This window comes from Lithobates pipiens, unplaced genomic scaffold (genome assembly GCF_037356315.1).
Source record: "Lithobates pipiens isolate NorthernLeopardFrog02 unplaced genomic scaffold, aLitPip1_a1.2 Scaffold_30, whole genome shotgun sequence".
Taxonomy (NCBI): domain Eukaryota; kingdom Metazoa; phylum Chordata; class Amphibia; order Anura; family Ranidae; genus Lithobates; species Lithobates pipiens.
The window spans coordinates 38,507,173-38,531,457 of record NW_027507791.1 but is presented as its reverse complement, the minus strand read 5'-3'; the positions used below and the strand labels follow the sequence as shown (position 1 = coordinate 38,531,457).

Below are 24,285 nucleotides of genomic sequence, written 5' to 3'. Positions count from 1 at the left end.
GGAGTAGTCAAATTTTTGAGCAAATTCAAAGGCATCAATCACGTGAATAAAACATAATTGATAAAAGGCAAATACATTTCAAGTACAAATTTGAAATACTTGATTAGTCTGTGCTTTACCTGCAATTGATTTGGTGACAGGGCCTCTTTAATTTTACATGTTTTATTGAACAATGTCTTTGAGTGTAATACAAGAGTGGATGAGTGAAATTCAGGAGACGGGTCCTGGGAAGAAATAATTTCCACCACCTTACCCCATTGTACTGATCTGCACATTAAAGCTGACCTCCGGGTAAATGGCTGAATACACAGATGGGATATATACTGTATATGGGAGAGGTTTTTCCTGCTAAAGGATTTGTATGTCTCTCCATTCAGTATCGAGATTTACCACGCTCGTTTTTTACTGTCATTTCCAGAACATCAGCAAATATTAGGAAACATAAACAAAACCCATCTTCATCTCATCTTCGATTTTCTCATGAACATCACTTTATTTCCTAAATGTGTGAGCTCAGAGATCACTTATGTTTTCTCAATGGATCATCATATTTGGTGTATGATTTTGTAATGGACCCCTGTCCTCAACAGGACTATGTCCGCCGTAAATGCTTCCTCTGTCTGGTACCACACGATCCAAGACCCTTTAGCCCACCCAGTCACTAGCCGTAAAAGTGTAGGGTGAAAAACATCAGACTCTTTATTCAAACACATGTAACAACAGATATACAACTCGGGGACACTCCCCCCTCTCTTGGATTTAGGGTGGGGTAAACTGTCCAATAACAATAGACACACAGGTCAGGTGTATTCAAACTTCTCATCAGTAAACAGTTTTATCAGCAGGGAGGGGCTGCTGGAGTAATTCCCCACCCCTCTACCTAGACATACATCCCATAATATACTTTTCTCCCATGGTCGACAGACACAACAGAACAATGGAATACAACCACACCCAAAGTGACTCCCGCCACAGTGACACATGGCACATACATTTGTAGGGCTGATGCTGGGGAACAGTAGGGCAATCAAGGGAAGTAGGGTCCCCGTGACAGATTTATTTATTTTATTTTCACTTGACCTTCACTTTCACTTTCACTTACTCAATGACAATGCTAAACAGTAGGGACGGGCCTGAACACCCTCCTGTCCAGTTCGCAGTAGAACATGTGAACAGGCAAAAACTTTGTTCGAACATGCGAACACTGTTAAAGTCTATGGGGCATGAACGTAAAAAATCAAAAGTGCTAATTTTAAGGGTTAATATGCAAGTTATTGTCATAAAAAGTGTTTCGGGAGCAGTGATTTTAATAATGCTTAAAGTGAAACAATAAAAGTGAAATATTCCTTTAAATTTCGTACCTGGGGTGTGTCTATAGTATGCCTGTAAAGTGGTGCATGTTTGCCGTGTTTAGAGCAGTCCATGCACAAAATGACATTTCTAAAGGAAAAAAAGTAATTTAAAACTACTCGCGGCTATCATGAATTGTCGGGTCTCTGCAATACGGATAAAAGTCGTTGAAAAAACAGCATGGGATCCCTTCCAGTCCATTACCAGGCCCTTTGGGTCTGGTATAAATATTAAGGGGAACCCCGAACCAAATTTCTTTTTAAAAATTGCGTGGGGGTCCCCCCAAATTCTATACCAGGCCCTTCATGTCTGGTATGGATTTTAAGGGGAACCCTGTGCTAAAAAATTTAAAAAAATGGCGTAGGGGTCTCCCCAAAAATCCATACCAGACCCTTATCTGAGCATGCAATCTGGCAGGACACAGAAAAAGAGGGGGGATGAGAGAGTGCCCCCTCCTGAACCATACCAAGCCACATGCCCTCAACATAGGGAGGATGTTGATGGGGAGAAGGGCCTCATCCCCACAACCCTTGCCCGGTGGTTGTGGGGGTCTGCGGGCGGGGAGCTTATCGGAATCTGGAGGCCCCCTTTAACAGGGGGACCCCAGATCCCGCCCTCCCCCCTGTGTGAAATGGTAAAGGGTACAAGTAATCCTACCATTTCACAAAAAAGTGTCAAAATGTTAAAAACGACAATACATAGCTTAGGGACAAGTCCTTTATTAAAAAATAAAAATGTTCCACGAAGTCCATTCATCTTCTTCTCCGGCTCCCCATGTATATATAGGCCCTGAAGAAGGGAGGTGCCACACACATAGAGGGGAAGACATTTCATACAATTGACCCTTGCATGCGCCAACCAGAAACTTAAAAAACATAATACAGTAACAGGCATAACATAATATAATGTAGGTACAAGGCTACAAGCTTTTTACAAAAAGAGGTAAGAAGATTGGAGAAACATGAAAATTAGCCTACAATGTTATCTGCTGGCTAAAAATAAGAATATAAAATGTTAACATATAATAATTCTACATTAATTGATTTACTAAAACTAGAAAGTTCAAAATCTGGAGCAGTTTCCTGTTTTTTTTTTACAAAGTTTAATTGAACAATCTGAAGTTAAAATCTAATTGTCTACCATGGACAACTGCACCAGATTTTGTACTTCCCAGTTTTAGTAAATCTGCACCAATACATACAAAACCCACTTCATATATTCTTTAGTTTTTAGAACTAATAATAAACAACGTGATCAGTAAAGTGTGACATTTGTGTTGTGAGTCTCTTCTCAGTTTTTAGTTTAAGAAAACATTTTATTTCCTTCCTGTTATTCTCTCCTACATGTGTGATCTCAGTGACCACTTCTGCTTCCAACACTCACTGTATTCACTTTATAAATACATTAGTTTAATCACTCATTATTTTTTCAGATTAATCAGATTGAGTTTTTTGTCAATATAAGTTTATTTTATAAAGATGAAGTTCCTTGAAATTCAGCCAAGAGCTTTTCCATGTTCACTTAGATGTTTCATTGAGGTCCTCAGATTCCTAGATGATCTTCTCTACCACTTGTTGTGGAAGTAGATGAAACATACGGCAGCAGATAATACAAATCCAGAGATCACCAGTCGTATAATATTCTGCATTATCATGTAATCTGAAGAGAGAACCAGAGATGGAAGTCATGTGATTTTTAGATAAGAAAAAAACTTTATTTGTGAAATTTTGAACTATTAAAAATTCTGAATGTATATGAAGGATCTGGATTAGCTTCCTTCTCATTGGACAGAAGCAATGATGTTGTTTTATGTACCAGTAATATGTTCTAACTTATTCCAATAATAGGAGGACAGGTGACACGGGAAGAAATGAAGCTGAACTGGGAGATAAGTTTGTCACTTGCTCTAGAGGAGCATAAATCACAAGACTGGCTGACCGATCTTACAAATCCATTTGTTGGCAAACCATTAAAAAGGTGAATTTCAACTTTAAATTTAACTGATTTTTTTACTATGAAAAGTTTTTGCAATAATTTCTCTGCCCAGTATATTCACATTATGGACCTCTCTTTTAGGTCTCATTATTGACTCCGCCGTGACATAAATGGAAATTGAATTGTGAGAGCTTCAATTAGAGTTCCATTTTGGAATTAGTGCCCCAATTAGGGTTAGTCCATGTAGATGGAGTTCTTGTTTGAGTGCTAGTTCTACTCCATGTGGGTTATTCCATGTGGAATTATTGCCTCAATTAGGGTTCCAATTAGCGTTCATTAGGGACTCTGGCCATTGACACTTGGACAATATTGACTCCTTTATGGCAGCCTTTTTACTATGTAGAGCTTTTGCAATAATTTCGCTGCCCAGTGTCTTCACCTTATGGAGGTAACAATTATTAGAGCCTGAACTATTACTGTTCTGGGATCAGTGGTTAAATATAACTGTTGGCTAATGAAGAGAGAAGATACAATTCCCCAACATCAGGGCTCTATTTTTGGACACAATGCTGCTGTAAGTCCATCTGAATGATGGAGAAGAAGAAGGCCTTTATTGTCATGACATCCCTTTACCAAACCCTACCCCTTGTATTGTGGTTATTTCTGTATGAACTAATAAGTGATGAGCAAATCAGCTTGGGTTCAGTTCCCAAACAGTTCATGAATCTTGCTCGAAGTTCACAAACTTGGAAGCAATCACTATTAAAGTCCATGGATGGGAGCAGGCATGTACCGGCCATTGGGACTACAGGGAGTTTCCCGGTGGGCCGATGGCTCAGTGGGCCAGTTTCAGTGACAAATTAATGGCTGCACAGCTCGACCCTCAACTTCACACAGTGATGTGAGAAAGATGAGAAAAATACAGAGGAGTATAATAAAAGAGGTTAGTGAGGACTCCTTATGTTATGCTACGTATGTTTTTTTTTGCACATTTGCATATAGTTTTATATACTGTTTTTGTACTTGTTTGCAAAATTAAAGTGGGCTGGTCTGGATGAAGTCCAGGGCCAAATTTTTTGTCCCAGTCCAGCCCTGGGTGGGAGACAAATCTTATTATTCTGGCCATTTGTAGGGCTTTTTAGCAACCTATTTTTAAACAGAAGGTATAGGAAGCTGGGCACTGCCATGGGGTCATATACCATTGGCAAAAATAAATAAAATAATAATATTTAATTTGAAAAAAGTATCTCTGCCCACACAGAATTATCAGCTCTCTCTAAAAGCTACAACATAAATAGACAATACGGCTGCCGTTGTGAGCCCACTCTTTTATAGACAGGACCGAGTAATGTATTATTTTAAATAATTGGTTCTTATTGTTCCTTATTTTTGGGGGTGAACCTGCAAACTTTTTGGCTTGTGATTCACAAATTTTGCAAATCCCACGGCTTTGCCACAAAACCATGGCAATGGTGAATTCGGGCCTCATTCCTAGAGGCAAAGCTAGAATGTGCTAATGAAGGCAGCACGGGGTCTGCTTTATATTCTAAACTGATTTTAAGCTTTAGAATCCACCAATCAAAAGAGAGAAGAGAGAACCGTTGTGTTCCCCGACTTGTAAAGAGTCTTTTGATTTCTCTAATCTTCCCCACACTCCAACAATTCTCTGACTGAAGGAAGACGCAGATTTCTAGAGAAAGGAGAATAAGGGAAGGAAAGAAAGACTAAGGGAAAGAGAATAAGGGAAGGGAAAAAAGAGAAAGAGAGTAAGAGAAGAATTACTACAGGAAAGAGAATAACGAACAGGAATAATGACTAAGGGAAAGAGAATATGGGGAGGAAATAAAGACTTAGGTAAAGAGAATAAGGGAGAGAAGAGTGACAAAGGAAAAGAGAATAAGGGAAGGGAATAATGAGTAAGGGAAAGTAAGGGAAAGAGAATTTTTTTGGAAAGGAAAAAAGCCTAAGGGAATACTAATGTAAATTGAATAAGGGGAAGGAAGACTAAGGGAAAGTAAATAAGGGAAAGGAATAAAAAAAAGTAAAGATAATAATGTATCACAATGTGTAAATGTTGAGTATTGGTGCTGCTCATCTTACCCTGCCAATCTAGGCTCTGGCTCACAAGTACCATTATAGTAAGCACAGCCTTTTTTTCAGCCCTTAGCTAGGAACTTCCTTCTTTCCTGTGTACTGTATTAGTTTCTTTTTTACTTTTAAGTGAAGGAACTTTTAAGGAAGTGGGAGGCTTTAAGATCAACATTTATTTCCACATGCAACCCCCCCCCCCCCCCCAAAACATCCATTGTATATGCCAGTCTGGAACAAATTACAATGGACTCTCTTCAGCATTGTCTTGGTGGGCTAACACTGCCTGTGGATCTTCTAAAGTCAGCAAGTTGTCAAACTATCTATACAGACTGGGTCTCAGAAGCTATTCATTTTCTATAAAGTGATATTTGAGACAGAACATGTATAGATCAGAGGCTAATTCAGTTCTTCAAGCTCACCGTGTATCTGCATTATCTGAATATAGATTTCATCACTCATCTTCCTCACAGTGTCGGACACCGTCCTCACTTCACAGGTATAATTCCCAGAATCCTCAAGCTGAGATGACGGCACTCTGTATGTATCAGATACATCGTATCCCCGCACAGTCCGTCCATCTCTGTAGAAGGCAAAGTGCAGCTCTGTGCCGCCTCTGAGTGGATCCAGTCTGGTGTCACATCTCACCGTCATCTCATCTCCTCCTATAATCCTGGACGGGGTCACTTTTATTTCTGGAGGAGAGAAGAGCTCTGGAAAAGGAGATTATGACAATTATTGGTCAGTAGGATGTCAATTAATGGATGAAAAAGTAAAAAGAGTATAAATGTATAAAGTTGTGAATGGACATTACTAATGATGAGATAATTTCATATGCTTGTTGGTGGAGGTGGGGAATTACATGCAATCAATTCTTACTCACTATTTAGCCAAGTGCTTGTATGAAGACCTGCTTTCATGTGTGAAATAATGCCCCTAGTGGTCGGAGGTCTAAGTACTACACCAGGCCCCACACTGGAGGGATAACGTCTTTCCACCAGCCAGTGACACCGGTCCCGGCACTGACTGCAAAGATTTTTTGAGTCGAATCTCATTATACATTTATTTTCTTCCACCAGATCTTCAACACATGTTACACTTTAGAAATGTGCAGGATGGAAACATTTATTTTGTTTACTTTCGGGTTTATTTGTTAAGCTATTCATTTTGTTTCATTATATTTGTTATGTTGAAATTAATTTGATTTTGAAATGGAAACATATTGCAATAAATACAGTGAGGTATAAAAGTGAAATAAGATGAGACCCCTCCAAGGCTTAGCAACTACGGATGTCGTTTACGGTGTTGGAAATTCTTATCCCGTATTTATCAATTCAGAAGTGGTGAGATCGGGGCATTCAGTGGGTGGAGGATGTCCTTAATATCAGCTTACCCAAACCTTTCCCAGAGATAATTGGTCAATATGACATTCCCCCCACTGAACTTTATTCATATATTCGGATAACCATATTTATGGGCAACTATCCCACCCCAATGATAAAGCTCCCTCCCTTGATACAAACTTACTATGGATCTCCCACATCTTGTCTAAAAGGCATCTCTCTCTTTTACAATACCCTTCAGTGCAAAACTACGTTCTGCAAATCTAGTCCTCTCCTAAAATGGGAGGAAGATCTACAGAATACTTATACACCAGCACAATGGCTCCAGTCTTTTAAATGTACACATGGTATTTCCCACTGTACTAACCACTAGGAACTCTCCCAAAACAAAAGAATGTCTTGCTGTTACCTTACACCCTACTGAGTAGGCCAATTTTACCCCTCCCAATCGCCTCTATGTTGGTGCAACTGTGGTCATGTAGACAACCACTATCATATTCTCTGGCCTTGCAAGAGTCTCACAAGCTTCTGGAACCATGTTTGGTCTAATCTCCTCTGTTACATGTATCCTAACTCCCCCTAACCCGGCTTTGGCCATTCTAAATTTAGAAATTGAAAACTTTCCACCTCAATTTTGCTTAATAGTCGCCCATATACTGTTAGCATCCAGGAAAATACAAAGATACTGGAAGAAAGACTTCACCCCTAAACTGTCCGAAGTGATTACTTCTATCAACCTTACTTATGATTATGAATTTTTTTTAGCGTTGTGAGCTGGCAGGATGAATCAGTTTGAGCGTTCATGGAAACCATGGTCCTCCTGGGTCAAATACCCAACTATGTAGATATTGTTACTGCCATTGACTTTCGCTGAGCTTAGTACTAGATTGCTTAGACCTCAGACCTCAGATATTTCATGATTTATCCAGACTGTTGCTGTACCTGATGTATTTTACATACTGTCCTATTTCATATTTTCTTCTTTTTTTTTTCTTGATACATTGTTCATCATCGCCTCACTTGTACATATGTATAAAAACCTAGTAAAAATGATTAAAAGAAATGCAAGTGGCCAGAGGCCTAAGTACTAGACTAGGCTCCACATGGAAGGATAACTTCTTTCCACCAGCCAGTGACACCGGTCCCGGGACTATCTACAAAGATTTTATGAGGGAAATCACATTGATTTTCCTCCACCAGATCTTCAACACATGTTACACTTTAGAGAGGCATGATGGAAAAATAAATTTTGTTTAATTTCTGATTCATTTGATAAAATTAATCATTTTCAAATTTGAATATATTTTTTATTTCAAATTCAAATTCTTTTTCAAAAAAGCAAATTCATTTTCAATAATGGATAAGTAGGATAATTTGTTTCAATATAATTTATTTATAATATATTGTGATTTGATAATCACAATTAGATATAGTGCATCCGAATTTCTGAATAACGAAAATGTCATCTGAATTTCAATTGATAACGAAACAAATTCCACATTCCCATACACTGCAGGATTTCACTCACTTGTCATTCCCAAAGATCAGACCGGTCCATTCACTAAACCAGCAACTACTGACATTACATCTTCCCTTTGTACAGACATTTCCAGCAGTCACATGGCAGTGCAAGAGGTTGATGAAGTACAGAGTTCCTCTATAACATATGGTAGAGCTTTTAGGACCATGCTGGTGTATCTCATATCTTTGCTTGTAATAGTTCCCATCTAATGGTGAGTCTCTCATTCATGGTCCTGCCAAGAGGTGACCCGCTTCATTCGTTCATCGAAATACGAACCTTATGGGGTGTTCGTGCCAAATTCGAGCGGCGCGATATCGCAGTGCATTGTTGTCTGATGATTGGCCAAGCATGCACTATGCCAATGCATGCTTTGGCCAATCATCAGACAACAATGCAGAGAAATTTGTCGCGAATGCCCCATAAGGTTCGTATTTCGATGAATGCTCGAACAACCAATGTTCGAGTCGAACTCATGTTCGACCCGAATATAAAGCTCATCCCTATTTCTAATAATACAGTTTAAAATGAACATTACTTTACCTTTCACAGAGATAACGGATACATCTGAGTGCTCCACCACATGTGGACGATCATAAGGTTGTATTTGTTTAGTACATTTGTACCGTCCAGACTGACTCATCATTATATTAGGAATATAGAACTCGGAGTCGGATTCTGATGATTGTATCTCCTGATCATCCTTGTAGAATTTTGTGTTTATTTCATCAAAAAATCTCAGATGATGACATCTCAGAGTCAGGGGGTCTCCTTCATAGATGGCAGATGGAGGTCTCTGCAGGATGACGTGATCTGAAATGTAATAAAATGATACTTTAGGTTGTTCTATTCACACCCAACAATCTGTAATGATGGAGATGAGATGGACATGACTCACTTATTGTAACATCTAGGAAGACGGGATCACTGATATCACCACCGATGGTCTGGCACTGGTAATCTCCACTGTCCCGCTCTACTGAAGAAATAGATATACGAAGCCTCTGTTTATCTCCAGGTATTGGTCTCTTATCTTTGTACCAGTGATAGGTCCGGGGCTCCTCTGGTACAGTAGACGGCACATCACATGTTAGAGTCACATCGTCACCTGGTAGTACATTCCCCCAGTTGGGTGTGAAGGTCACCACAGGTTTTATGGCCCCTCCTATAGAAGAAAAGAGATCACACAGAACACATAGAGAGCACAGTGTGCAGCAAAACACAGAGAGGTGAACACATCTTGTATGAGAAAAATACATTCTCTATAGAAATGGGGATGTTTATAGTCCTGGGCACTGAGATTTTCCCACACGTTGGTAGATCTTTATTTTAAATAATGAAAACTTCTCTCCTTAAAGTGATATTAAAGGCAGATTTTTTTGAAAATAACAAACACGTTATACTTGCTCTGTGCAATGGTTTTGCACAGAGCAGCCCAGATCCTCCTCTTCTCAGGTCCCTCAGGCCGCGTACACACACGGGGACTGTTCGCTCAACTTTGTCCGCTGAACAGTGTTTCAGCGGACAGTCCGCTCGTGTGTGGGCTTTCAGCGGACAGTTTCAGCGGACAGTTTGACGAACAAAGTTTTTCAGAAATTCCGAAAAACTGTCCGCTGAAACTTGGTTTGAGCGGACAGTCCGCCCGTGTGTAGGCCACTTTTGAAATGAGCAAACTGTTCCCGCTCGGAGGAAAGTCTGCTCATTTGGAGCGCGTCTCCAGGTAGGCGGGGCCCGCGAAGGAGACGTCGCGGGCCCCGCCGCCTGGTATGGACTTAAAGGGGAACCCCAACGCCGAAAAAAATCGGCGTGGGGTTCCCCCCAAAGTCCACAACAGACCCTTGTCCGAGCACGCTACCCGGCCGGCCAGGAAAGGGGGGTGAGCGAGCGCGCCCCCCCTCCTGAGCCGTACCAGGCCGTGTGCCCTAAACATGGGGGGTGCCTTGGGGAAGGGGGGCCGCGCGGCCCCCCCACCCCAAAGCACCTTGTCCCCATGTTGATGAGGACAAAGGCCTCTTCCCGACAACCCTGGCCGTTGGTTGTCGGGGTCTGCGGGCGGGTGGCTTATCGGAATCTGGGAGCCCCCTTTAATAAGGGGGCCCCCGGATACCGGCCCCCCACCCTATGTGAATGAGTATGGGGTACAATGTACCCCTACCCATTCACCTGTAAAATAAAAGTACCCAAAAAAAAACACAACACACGAGATAAAATATTTTATTGCACAGCTCCGGGGGTCTTCCGTCTTCGGGGGTCTTGTCCCCCTCTTCGGTTCTTCTGCCGGGCCACCGCCCCTTCTTATAGCTCTTTTACAGGCGGTGGCCCGGTCTTCTGTCGCCGCCTTCCGTTCTTCTGTCGCCGCCTTCCGTTTTTCTGCCGGGCCACCGCACCTTCTTATAGCTCTTTTTGAGGCGGTGGCCCGGTCTTCTGTCGCCGCTGTCGCCTTCCGGTCGCCTTCCGTTCTTCTTCTTGTTGTTCTTCTTCTTCTCCAGGAGATGTTGACACGTCGCTCTCTCCGGCCGGAATGCCAGAGCCGCGCTGAGCGGCCACTTATATAGTGACAATGGGGCGGTGTCACATGGTATATGTCACATGAGCGAGCGCGGCCCCCCCTTCCCCAAGGCACCCCCCATGTTGAGGGCACGCGGCCTGGTACGGCTCAGGAGGGGGGGCCGCGCTCGCTCGCCCCCCTTTCCTGGCCGGCCGGGTAGCGTGCTCGGACAAGGGTCTGTTGTGGACTTTGGGGGGACCCCCACGCCGATTTTTTTCGGCGTTGGGCTTCCCCTTTAAGTCCATTCCAGGCGGCGGAGCCCGCGACGTCTCCGTCGCGGGCCCCGCCTACCTTCACACGTGCTCGAAATGAGCGGACTGTTGCCTCGTGTGTGGGCGAGTCCGTTCATTTCAAAAGTTGCGCGGACTTAGTACGACGAACTAAGTCCGCTCAAAAAAAGTGCCGTGTGTGGGCAAGTTCGTTCATTCAAAAGTTTGAGCGGACTGTTTGACGAACTTAGTTTCGGCAGACAGTCCGCCCGTGTGTACGCCGCCTCACAGGCACGCCTGGCCTCTCCCTCCTGCCAAGTGCCCCATAGCAAACGGCTTGCTATGGGGGCATCCAAGCAGGCCCGTTCCCAAGCCGCTGTTCTGTGTCCATTCACACACGTAGCGCAGCTCTACCCCACCCCCACTCTCTCCTCATTGGCTATGACTGACAGTAAGATGAGCCACTGGCAGAAGAGACCTGGGAGAACAGCTGCTCTCATGTACATCGCTGGATCGGGAGTAAGTATTGAATGTCTGGAGGGGGAGGGGAAGGGGCCTGCTGCAGGCTGAAGGTTTTTTTAAGCTCATGCATAGAAGACATTAAGGTAAAAAAAAACCTTGAGGGTTATCTTTCCCCGCCTGAGACATTTAAAAAAAAATCATTGTAGGCCTGATGATTTTTTAAAACCCCCGAAACATGACATAATTTCTGAAAGCAGAAATCCTGAAGAATAAAATGGTGGTAGTTTCATTTTTTATGCCACGCAGTGTTAGCATAAGCAATATATTATCCAGTTTTTGGTAAAATACAAAAGATGAGGGTGCTTCGAATGAAGATAGATACCCAGCCTATCAAACCTTAAAATTATTGTAAAGGTAATTTTTTTTTAATAACATACATCTCTATACTTACCTGCTCTGTGCAATGGCCCTCAAATGATTTCAAGTAAGTAAAATGGGGAGGAGGCTGACACCTACATTTTTTTTACCTAATGCAAGGAATGCTTTAAGGTAAAATATGTTTAGACTTTACAACCACTTTATAAAATAGGTTACCCTAACCTTTCATATTCCTGATATGTGTCTGCTGTACCATGTACTTGTATGAGGAAGTCTCCTGTTCCCTTTGTATTGCTTTGTTTATGTGAAATCCCTGGTGATCCTACCAGTCCCTCTGCTTTCCTATAACAAATTGACCAGCACATCATGGTCAGTTCCCTAGCTGTCCCGGGAACCAGTGGCAGTTGGTGGTATTTTTTGGGGGGGAGGGTCGCAAACCATGCACTCGCAGTCAACCCCCCCCCCCCCCCCCGCGCGGTCGGTCATCCAGCCCCATATAGGTTGCGGGCAGCGCTTCCTCTGAGTGAAAGGCGGTGACTCTCACTGCGTCTCCTACTCCTCCTAATTGGCGGCCAATAGGATCACTTCTCCTCTCGGCCAATTGGGTGACAGGTCTCAGGACCCATTTCCTAATTGGCCGGTAGGTGAACCAGGAAGACAATAATGAATATTCATTTGCAAATATCACACAACTGGGTGGACTCGGGGCACCGTGCTCTGAGCCCATCCTTTTTTGAAGCCTATTAGAGCCTCGGGCTCCAATCATGTAATTAAAAAAAAAAAAAAGGAGATTAGGGGCTGGGCACATGGATTAGAGGGGCAGCGTCCCTGTACCCTGTATGGATGGGCCACCACTGCTGGAAACTCAGCCTGCTCTGGGTTAGGAGGTGACGTCACATCCAGTTGAGCACATGAAGAGTCTCTGGAGAGAACGGCGGGGCAGTTTCTCTACACACATAGAGGACCGGTTGAGCTGACTGTGGATGCATACAGGCCGATCGAGCTGATGCTGGTCGGGGCACTTTAGAAATTCTAAAAAATTTTAGCTGAATTTAAGTTCAACCCAAATTAAAATCTCAGCACTGTGGACCTTCCCAACAAGCATTTCTGATATTCAAACCAAAGTTTAATTTCAATTGTGTGCAAATTTTGGCTAACCCGCTCTGATTTTGAAAAGACTTCTAGAAAATGGTAATCAATGACCCAAACCCCTTCACATAGATTACTCAGAAAACTTTAGGCTCACATGGAAATTTTTTATATTATTAGTGATATTTATGGTATCGGTTTTAGTTCTGTACTCACCAGATTTTCCCATGTTTAAAGCTGAAAATAAAAAAATACACAATTTAGAAAATATCATGTACAGTACATGTCATTATGTGTTTTTGTCATTTTGTTCTCTTCCAATTTCAGTGAAAATGTATACAATTCTAACAAGGATATTGTTATGATCCCGATTTTCTCAAGTCAAAAGAAGATTGGAACTGTCACTCTTTCTTCACAAATACAATTTAAAAAACTAAAGCATGGTTTGGTGAGGTTGGATTAAGCAATCAGACCTTATGTAGTCACTCCACAATAGTGTAGGCATCAACTGCCCTCATATTCACCCCATAAGCCCCCTTATAACAGTGATTGGGCATATTACCCTTCAGATCCTTCCATTCTTCCATCGTAACCTTCTTACCAAGACTCGTCTTTTATGCCTTATGCATCCACCATCCAACCCACCACCATCACTTATATGAAGCTCTTTTTATTTTTTATTTTTTTTAGTAAAAGGTGAAAGATTTATTCGATCTGAAGAGAAACCAGAGTATATGAAGCTCTTCTTTTATCATCGACTTCCTCTTCACCCTTGTTCGGTTCAAATCAAACAGCAATCAGACTTTGAATTATGTATTCACCTTGTCCCCAAACCAGGCACCCTCATTCAGCTCCCTTATGGAGGGATCAGACCTCCACCCCTCAAAAGCTGTATAAGCTGAGGGGTGGAGATACAAGGCTGGGATCTACTAGGAAAATATGTCATGAGACAAGGGATACTCAGCAGAAGAATGAGGACACATACCCCTGTGATTGGGAGCCTTCCAGCCTGTGTGACAAGACCATGAATAGAGCTTACAATCGATACTTGTAAAGCAGCACTAGTCAATAGATACAAATATAATAAGAGCTTCCAACAGGTTCATAGAAATTAGATGATTTGTGTATTAATCTCAAATCAATCTCAAAGAAAAGACACTCAATCAATACTCAGGTAATGTAAAGAATAAAAAAACATTTTACTTACACAGGAACACGATGGCGAGGAAGGCAGACATGGTAGCTGGTACCTGAAAGTTGTGACTGTCTTTCTGAGAAGCAGAAGTTTTGACCATCTTCTCACTTCCTGAGTGTTATTTATATATATTTTACCATAGTTAAAAGCCAATGTCGTGAGAATGAAGTACATAGAACCGCTGGCCTTGTGTAATGCTTCAGGCAGTGTGCTAGTAGTTTTTGTAGTGGATCACAGCTTCGGACTTACATGCATACTAGGTTGCTAATTGGTTACACCATATGGGCAAGTATAAGGTAATGGTACAAAGGTGTGTTGTGAGATTTGTTTATTTTTTTTATTTGGAGAAGTTATATACAGCCATAACGTAGGTATCAGGAGAGACTGTAAGGCAGAAGCGGTTCAGAGGTACAAAGTTTATACAGTACAGGTATACTTGCAGTGAGTAGAATTAAGCTGATGGGGACACTCAGTGCCATCTGGAGAGATCTGCTGGTAGCCTTTGTGGGAGAGGTTGGTGAGGCGTTCACTGGCCGAACCGAAGAGTAGAGAGTGGGGGCTCTGTCCAGCCCAAGCGAAGAGTAGAGAGTGGGGGCTCTGTCCAACCCAAACAAAGAGTAGAGAGTTGGGGCTCTGTCTGGCCCAAACGAAGAGTAGAGAGTGGGGGCTCTGTCTGGCCCAAACAAAGAGTAGAGAGTTGGGGCTCTGTCTGGCCCAAACGAAGAGTAGAGAGTGGGGGCTCTGTCCGACCCAAACGAAGAGTAGAGAGTGGGGGCTCTGTCCAGCCCAAATGAAGAGTAGATAGTGGGCTCTGTCCGGCCCAAGTGAAGAGTAGAGAGTGGGGGCTCTGTCTGGCCCAAACGAAGAGTAGAGAGTGGGGGCTCTGTCCGACCCAAATGAAGAGTAGAGAGTGGGGGCTCTGTCCGACCCAAACAAAGAGTAGAGAGTGGGGGCTCTGTGCGGCCCAAACGAAGAGTAGAGAGTGGGGGCTCTGTCCGACCCAAATGAAGAGTAGAGAGTGGGGGCTCTGTCTGGCCCAAACGAAGAGTAGAGAGTGGGGGCTCTGTCTGGCCCAAAACTAAGACTAGTGAGCAGGGGCTCTGTGCGACCCAAACATACAGTAGTAAGCTGCAAGGTGCGGATCGTGCACTTTGCCTGGTAACAGGTTCCTAGCACGAACGATGAGTAATTGGCGGCAGCTGTTTAAATAGGAACAAGAGGAGGACATCATCAATGTGCTGGGGAGATACAGTAGTGGAGATGACTGAGCCCCCAGTGGATAGATCAGTCATTACACCTTGTACCCGGTAGAGTTGTGCTGAACACCTCCTTGTTCGGTTAACACCAAAACTTCCCAACAGAAAAAAAGTTCTGACCCGAACAGCAAACCCTATTAAAGTCTATGAGACCCGAACTTGAAAAATCCAAAGACCCCATTTTGAAAGCTTATATGCATGTAATTGGCCATAAAAAGGGTATGGGGGCCTGGGTACTGCCCTGGGGGACATGTATCAATGTAAATTTTAATCAGGAGAAATTATTTTAATGATGCTTAATGTGCAACAATAAAAGAAAAAATTCCTTTAACCCCTTGCCGCGGAGCGTACGCAGATGTGCGTACTCGGCTTCCGGTTATACCGGGATGATGCCCGCACCTGATTTTTACAGCGGGCGATTGGTTTTCCAGCCAGAACAACTGATGCAGCTAAAAGCCGCTTGTCTGTTATGACGGAGGAGCGGAAGGGGATGTCCCCCCTCCTGACGCTCTTACCGGGGCTCCCGTTCAATTGGGAGCACCGATCGCACATCCGATGCCTCTGGCGGCTAGAGAGGGACTGGAATGAAGCCGTAAGTGGCTTAATTCCAGTCTCATAATTGTAAACACGGAAGTGACTTCCGGTTTACTCGGCTGCCAATGGCGCCCGATTTAAAAATATATACAGTATTCAGAATCGCTGAAAACGGCCATCTGAATACTTTGAAGTGTAAAGGAGAGATCGGGGGTCTTTTAGACCCCCGATGCCTCCATAAAGAGTACCTGTCACCACCGATTACTGTCATTAACTTCACATTTATGCAATCAAACTTTTTAACACCCCAGCTTGTAGGGACGAGTTGAGTTACTTTTGCAAGCAAAGTTACACATTTTCCTAAAATTTTCTAAGCAAAGACTGTCAATTATGTTCATTTTTTTGATTAAGTGAAAGCTGAATTTTCCTGAAAATGTATTTAGAGAGTATATTTGGGAAGGGGGATGTTTAGGAGTTTTTTTTTAATTTTTGGTGCATTTGATCACATCTTGTCAGTCTAAATTGTTTTATTTTCTTAAAATATAGAGGCAAATAAGGGGCCAATCTTTGATGCAGGAATAAGTTCAGCAATTGCTGTCATTAACAGTTAAAGGGTTAAGGCTCACTTTGGATTTTTTCCATTATAGAATTGTGCTAAACCAAAAAAAAAAGAGCAAGAAAATTGCAATAAAAAATTAAAGAAAGTCCAAATGTAATAAAACAGTTCTTCAGAAATAAATACACCGTCCGTCACCAGACAGGGTACGTGATCCTTAGTGAATGCCTTCACCTTACACAATGCTTTCTTACCAGCTTGTGTTGACCTCCGATTGCAGAAGGTCAATATCGCTTGTGGCTCAAAACCCAGCCAGGGCCTCTATCCATCCAAAGGGACTTAGGTTGAAATAAGGAAATCCGCCACTTAGGGAGACTCAATCGCGGCGGATTTCCTTACTTCAACCTAAGTCCCTTTGGATGGATAGAGGCTTTTTGATTCAAGTCACTTTGAATGGAACCACATCTGGGTGTGTCTGATAACACTTAACAATTTTAGCTTCAGCTATTAAGAGCTGTAAACTGCAATCTATTTAGCTGTTGCCCTCCAGGGGCCACAGGAAGTATTACAAGCCATTGTATGTTACCTTAGACTCAGCTTCAGTGTGAGTTGATGGCACCTTCAGGCCAGAGGTCAAATTGAGGTCTAGAAACCCACACACCTGTAGAAGGATCATGTTTTGTTTGGTCTATTCATACCTAAACACGTCTTTAAATTCATTTTTAAAATGTTCCATTAAGCACTCACTTTACTCCACTAGCTTGCCTCTTCACATGGTATCTTTATCTGTATTCTGCCCAAAGGCACAGATGGAAGCCACCATACCAGGCCTTGCACACTGTGGCCAACAGACTTGGTTGCTAGGAGGGTTCTGTACCACAGCAGGCTCCAACATGCAAACTCTGCCACTAAGTGAGGTGTATGAAGTCCTAAGCTAGAACCTCCATCCCCAGCCGCCCGTCACCACTTCCTCTGCCAGTTGGCTGCTTTTCCTTCTTGCTACACTCTTCTCACACCATTAAAATGATTTTACCATTCACTTTTACTTCGTAACCCAGAGGAATAACCATGGTTTTAACTGTTTCCCTGTTTTTTTGTATACCGTGACTACACATCTCTGTAATGTCCTTCTTCTTTGACAAAGAACTCAGTTAAATGAATGAATTTGCAGAATGCAGTTGAGGTACTACTTTATTACAGAAAATTCCTTTACATTTATGATTATACTTATTGATACTTTCAACTGATTATACTTTACATTTGGCTGCACGTTGGCCTGGCTGTGCTGTTTCCCTAGTGGTGCTGCCCATACCTTAAACTTAAGAAAGTCCTCATAGACGCGGTTGCCCGTCAGTTGTTCCTGTTAAAGGTTGACGCCGCCGGTAGAATGGTTTACATAGCACTTAGGTCCTGAATGTTCCTCTCCCACACCAGACTGCAAGGAGGTGTCACACACATACAAGATATGTCACACAATTACATAAACTCCACAAATGAAGTGCCATTCATGGCCCTCATCCGTGTTGTATACTCAGAAAGCAAGCAAAGAACGATTTCAGACTGTACAGGCCACACAAGGAGTAAACTATCTGTAATATAAAATAAATATTTTATTTTGCAGATTCGCAGCGAGATCATTCCTTTTATTGGGCGGCAGGAGTGGGGCCCCCCTCCTACCACACTCCGGTCATCTGCACCGCTTACCGGAGCCGTCGGTAGCGGCAGAGACCATCACATCCTCTCCCCTCAACAGCCTGGAGCCAAGAGAGGGAAAGATGGCCCCTAATCGGCTCCATACCATTGGATGGCGGAAGTATCAAATCAAGCGTCAAGTCGTTAAGCATTACTTCTGCCCAATGGTCTTAAAGGGGGAAAAATTGTTTTTGAAAAAAATTGATTTCTTATTTTATTGCATTTAAGTGTAAATGTTAGACCTAAGGTCTTTTTGACCCCAGATCTCACATTTAAGAGGTTCTGCCATGCTTTATTTATATTACAAGGGATGTTTACATTCCCTTAGCCCTTGTACACACGGTCAGAGAATCCGTCGGAATGTGTACTATCGGACCGTGTTGTCGGATAATCCGAATGTGTGTGGTATGCATCGGACTGATTCCGTCGGAATATCCGTCGGACCCAATTTTCCAACATGTTGGAAATATTTACCGACCAACTGGGCCGATTGGACATACTCCGATCATGTGTAGAGAATTTTGATCGGACAAAGTGCCACGCATGCTCAGATCAAATTCCTACATCAAAGCTATTGGCTACTAGCCTGAACGTAGTCCCATCGTAACTAAATTACGTCATCACGTTCTGAAAGATCGGATTTTTCCGCCAACTTTGTCCGACCGTGTGTATGCAACAGTTTCGGACAAAATCCGACGGGCAAAATCCGACGGATTTGGTTGTGGAAATCTCCGACCTTGTGTACAGGGGCTGAGTCTTTATTTCCTTTACTTATCCCTTTTCATATATTCTTTCTTGCTTCCCTTATACTCTTTCCCTAATGCCCCGTACACACGCTTGGATTTTCCAATGGAAAATATGTGATAGGAGTTTGTTGTCGGAAATTCCGACCATGTGTAGGCTCCATCGGACATTTACCCTAGGAATTTGAGAGCTGGTTCTCGAATTTTCCAACAACATTACATTCCTTGTAAATAGGAATAAAAGTGACCCAAATTTGATATTGAAAGGACAGTTTAAAAATAAAAAATAAAAAGTAAAATAAATAAGAAAAACAAAATTTAAATTGCCCCGTCCCGCCAAGCTTGCGCACAGGAGCGAACGCATACATAAGTAGCGCCTGCATATGAAAACGGTGTTCAAACCACACATGTGAGGTATCACCACGAACGTTAGGGCGAGAGCAATAATTCTAGCACTAGACCTCCTCTGTAACTCAAAACTGGTAACCTTTTAAGGGTCAAAGTTTGTCACCATTCAACCGGCTGGAGCAATTTTGAAGCGTGACACGTTGGGTATCAATTTACTTGGCTTAACATCATCTTTCACAATTTAAAAAAAATTGGGCTAACTTTACTGTTGAGAAATGAAAATTAGAATACAAGATATTTATATATAATAATGAATTTTTACCTGACCATTATTAAAAAAAAGATAATATATCCAAAACCAACTTCATACTTTTAGTTTTCATAACTTTGAATAGACAACATAATCAGTAAAGTGTGACATTTGTGTTTTGCATCTTAGTTTTTTTTTTTTTTCAAAGAAAACCACTTTATTTCCTTCCTGACAAACTCTCAAGACGTGAGCTCAGTGTCCACTTCCGCTTTGTCCACAGCTCACTATATTCAGTGTATAAACTCATTCGTTTAATCTCTTATATATTTTTTTAATTAATATCAAGTTTTTTGGGAATATTAACTTGTAGAAAATTGCTGAATTTCCTTTAAATTCAACCAAGACATTTTCCATGTTTACTTAGATGTTTTATGGAGGTCCTCAGATTTCTAGAAGTTCTTCTTCTTCTCTACCACTTGTTGTGGAAGTAGATGAAACATACGGCAGCAGACAATACAAATCCAGAGATCACCAGGCGTATGGTATTCTGAACCGTGTAATCTGAGGAGAGAACCAGCGATGGAAGTTATACAATTTTTAGAACATTTTGTGTGATTGTGAACTGTTATGCCGCGTACACACGACTGGACTTTTTGACAGCAAAGGTCCGACGGAACGAGTCCGTCGGACAATTCGATCGTGTGTGGGGCTCCATCGGACCTTCGCTTGCCAAAAATCTGGCGGACTTTAGAAATAGAACATGTTTTAATTTTTTCCACCTGAACTCCGCCGGACCCAGTTCCTACCGAGAAATCCGCTCGTGTGTATGCTAGTCCGACGGACAAAAACCGACGCGAGGGCAGCTATTGGCTACTGGCTATGAACTTCCTTATTCTAGTTCGGTCGTACGTTATCACGTTCGAATCCGTCGGACTTTGGTGTGATTGTGTGTGGCCAAGTCCGTTCATTCGGAAAGTCCGTCAGAACTCCGCCGAAAGTCCGTCGGACCTAGTAACTCGAAAAGTCCGGTCGTGTGTACGCGGCATTACAAATGTATATAATGTTTATATGAAGGGTCTGGATCAGCTTCCATCTTGTTGGACAGAAGCGATGATGTTGTTTTTATGTTCTAATAGTCCTCCCGTAGGAGGAGAGAGGTGAAATAGAAAGTACCAGAACTGGGAGATAAGCCCATCACCTGCTAAAGAGGAGCATAAGTTACAAGATGATAAAAGAATAAGGGAAAGGAATAAAGACTAAGGGAAAGAGAATAAGGGAAGGGAGGAAAGACTAATGCCTTGTACACGCAGTCGGATATTCCAACGGGGAAAAGTCAGATCGGATTATGTTGTCGGAAAATCCAATCGTGTGTGGGCTCTATCTGACTTTTTCCATTGGAATTTCCCGACAGAAAAAAATTGAGAGTAGGACCTAAAATTTTCCAACAACAAAATCCGATCGGACTTTTTCCGATCGTGTGTATAGAATTCTGACGCACAAAGTGCCACGCATGCTCAGAATAAATTTGGGAATGAAAGCTATTGGCTGCTGGCCTCTACATCGTACGATTTGTTCGGAATGATCGGATTTTCCAACAACTTTGTGCGACCGTGTGTATGCAACACACGTTTCGGACAAAATCCGTTGGAACGAATCCAACGGATTTTGTGGTCGGAATGTCCGACCGTGTGTACAGGGCATAAGAGAAAAGGAATAAAGGAAGGCAATGAAGAGTGATAGAAAGAGAATAAAGGGAAGGGAGTAAAGATTAAGTTATTTATAATAGGGGAAGTAAATAATGGGGGAAGGGAGTAAAGTAAATAAGAGAATAAGGGAAGGGAGTAAAGACAGTTTTTTCCGTCAGAATAAACTCTAAGCCCTTGTACACACGGCCAGAGATTCCAATGGAATGTGTCCTATCGGACCGTGTTGTCGGATAATCCGACTGTGTGTGGTCTCCATCAGACTGTTTCCGTCGGTGTATCCGACGGACCAAGTTTTCCAACTTGTCCGTAAAATTTTCCGACAAAATGCTCCGATCGGACATACACCGATCATGTGTAGTCTACTCCGACGGACAAAGTGCCACGCATGCTCAGATCAAATTCCTAGACCAAAGCTATTGGCTACTAGTCTGAACGTGGTCCCGTCGTAACGAAATAACATCATCACGTTATGTACAATCGGATTTTCCGACAACTTTGTCCGACCGTGTGTATGCAACAGTTTCGGACAAAATCCATCGGATTTGGTTGTCAGAATGTCCGACCGTGTGTACAAGGGCTGACAGTTTTTCTGACGGAGTTCCAACGGAATTCTGCTGAAAGAGAATTGCCTACACCAAAGTCCGATCGTTTAGAACGTGGTGACGTACAAGACGTACACCGGGACTAGAAAAAGGAAGTTCAAAAGCTAGTAGCCAATGGCTGCCCTTGCGTTGCTTTTGGTCCATCGGAACAGCATACAGACGAACGGTTTTCCCGATAGTAATTGATTCCGTCTCAAAGATTTAAAACATGTTCTATTTCTAGGTCCGTCAGAATTTTCGAGAAAAAAAAGTCTGCTGAAGCCAACATATGAACGGAATATCAGCTGAAATGATTCTGTCTGACTTTTCCTGCTGGAAAGTTCGGCCGTGTGTAAGGGAAATAGTATAAGGGAAGCAAGAAAGAATATATGAAAAGAAATAAGGAAAGGAAATAAAGAATAAGGGGGTGAGGAATGGAGAAGGGGTTATGAAGTAAGCCCAGAGAATGTGAATGATTGGGTTAGGAGGGTTGGTCGGGGGAACGAAAAGTGCAAATAGGATGTTCTACTATAGAATGGCCAATGTAGCTCAACCAAACTGGGGATAAATCTGTAGAGGAGGGGGATGAAGCTGTAGGTTAATGGATGTTGATAAAAAAAAAGGAGAGAACAGATGACGGATAAGAGAAATGTTGAAAGAAGGGGGAAAGGATGGATAGATCTCATCGGTGTAGGGGGGGTTGTTCTGATCTACCCTCTTCATTGTAGGGGTGTTGCGTATGGAGCTATCATGTTGTTTACCTGTTTGAAGGTTATCTCGTAGTCTTTATTCCCTTCCCTTATTCCTTTTTATTTAGTCTTTCTTACTTTTGATTATTCTCTTTCCCTTAGTCTTTATTTCCTTTCCTTATCCCATTTCATATATTCTTTCTTGCTTCCCTTATACTCTTTCCCTAATGCCCCGTACACACGATTGGATTTTCCGATGGTAGGAGTTTGTTGTTGGAAATTCCGACCATGTGTAGGCTCCATCGGACATTTACCCTAGGAATTTCCATCACACAAAATTTGAGAGCTGGTTCTCAAATTTTTCTGACAACAAAATCCGTTGTTGGCAAATTCCGATCGTGTGTATGCAATTTCGATGCACAAAGTGACACGCATGCTCGGAATCAAGCAGAAGAGCCGCACTGGCTATTGAACTTCATTTTTCTCAGCTCGTCGTACGCGTTGTACGTCACCGCGTTCTTGACATTTGGAATTTCCGACCAACTTTGTGTGACCGTGTGTATGCAAGACAAGTTTGAGCCAACGTCCATGGATTTTTTTTTTGTCGGAAAATCCTATTGTGTGTACAGGGCATTGCAATCACTTTAAGTCAGCAAGTTGCTAAACTATCTATACAGACTTGATCTCAGTCTTTTGGATAAGGTGATATTAGAGACAGAACAGAGGCTTATTCAATTCTTCAAGCTCACCGTGTATCTGCGTTATCTGGATATGGATCCCATCACTCATCTTCCTCACAGTGTCAGATCTCGTCCTCACTTCACAGGTACATTTCCCAGAATCCTCCACTCTGTATTCATTGGATACACTGAATTCCCGCAGAATCCGTCCATCTCTGTAGAAGGCAAAATACAGCTCTGTGTCGCCTCTAAGGGGATCCAGTTTGGTGTCACATCTCACAGTCATGGAACCTCTTCCTGATATATTGTATAGAATTATTACTTTTGGAGGAGAGAAGAGCTCTGGAAGAGGAAATTGTTAAAAATAACAATTGATGGGAATGTATTAATTTTCACTTTAAATGTTCGATAATCACACAATGCTTTGCAGGGACTTAAAACAATTGATATCAATGTTGTAGACCTGTTGTATGCACTGGAGTAATACACAGTCATAGAGAACCCGGTATGGTCAGTTTTGTCACAAGTCATTTATTCTACCTGTGTATTTGGATGGTGAGCAGTAAAGCAAGACTCGGGAGAAAACCAACACAAACATACAAACTTCAAGCAGGCAATGTCCTGAGTGATAACTGGGCTCAGGGCTCCAGTGCTGCAAGGGAGTCCCCCTGTATGGAGTTTTAAGGCTTAGCAGTCCGTCATCGGTGTAACCAGGGCTCAAGTCCAGCGGGAATGCATGGGAACGGAGTTCCTGTACTTTTTCCATAGCAGGAACGCAGTTCCCTTTAGCAGGACTGGCCTTCGAACAGGGGCGGGCTGAGATGGGAGGGCAATCTGCTGTGCTACATTCCGGGAGTTGTAGTCCAGACCACACTCAAGTTCCTGGTGGCGGTGGGTGGAGACTGGAGAGAACTGAGCAGTGCAGGAGGAAACTACAACTCCCGAGTCCCAAACACCGGCTGTGAGTGTCCCGGTGTAATGATAAACCTTGTAGAATCGGCATGCCTGATGTGGGATGTCACAGGTGTGCCCCATTCTACGCTTCTTCCCAATTCCTCCTCCTTCACCCCGCTGCCGCACACATCTCCACTACTACCGATACCACCTAGCCTCCTCTCTATGGGGCCACCGCTG

General features: G+C 42.7%; 1 protein-coding gene and 1 long non-coding RNA gene across 2 annotated transcripts; both read right to left on the bottom strand.

Annotated features, from left to right (window-relative positions):
• Nucleotides 1-2,072: 2,072 nt before the first annotated feature.
• LOC143942167 (Fc receptor-like B) lies at nucleotides 2,073-14,216 on the bottom strand. The gene is made up of 6 exons (XM_077463425.1): nucleotides 14,129-14,216; nucleotides 13,138-13,158; nucleotides 9,134-9,400; nucleotides 8,779-9,048; nucleotides 5,796-6,086; nucleotides 2,073-3,009 (listed from the first exon to the last, which is right to left on the bottom strand). Exons 1-6 carry the CDS (start codon nucleotides 14,214-14,216, stop codon nucleotides 2,915-2,917), a joined length of 1,032 nt encoding a protein of 343 aa, XP_077319551.1. The 3' UTR covers nucleotides 2,073-2,914.
• Nucleotides 14,217-17,635: 3,419 nt separating this feature from the next.
• LOC143942047 (uncharacterized) lies at nucleotides 17,636-23,489 on the bottom strand. Its single transcript, XR_013264652.1, has 2 exons — nucleotides 23,221-23,489; nucleotides 17,636-20,056 (listed from the first exon to the last, which is right to left on the bottom strand). It is a non-coding gene; the product is annotated as an uncharacterized LOC143942047 (long non-coding RNA).
• Nucleotides 23,490-24,285: the final 796 nt, after the last annotated feature.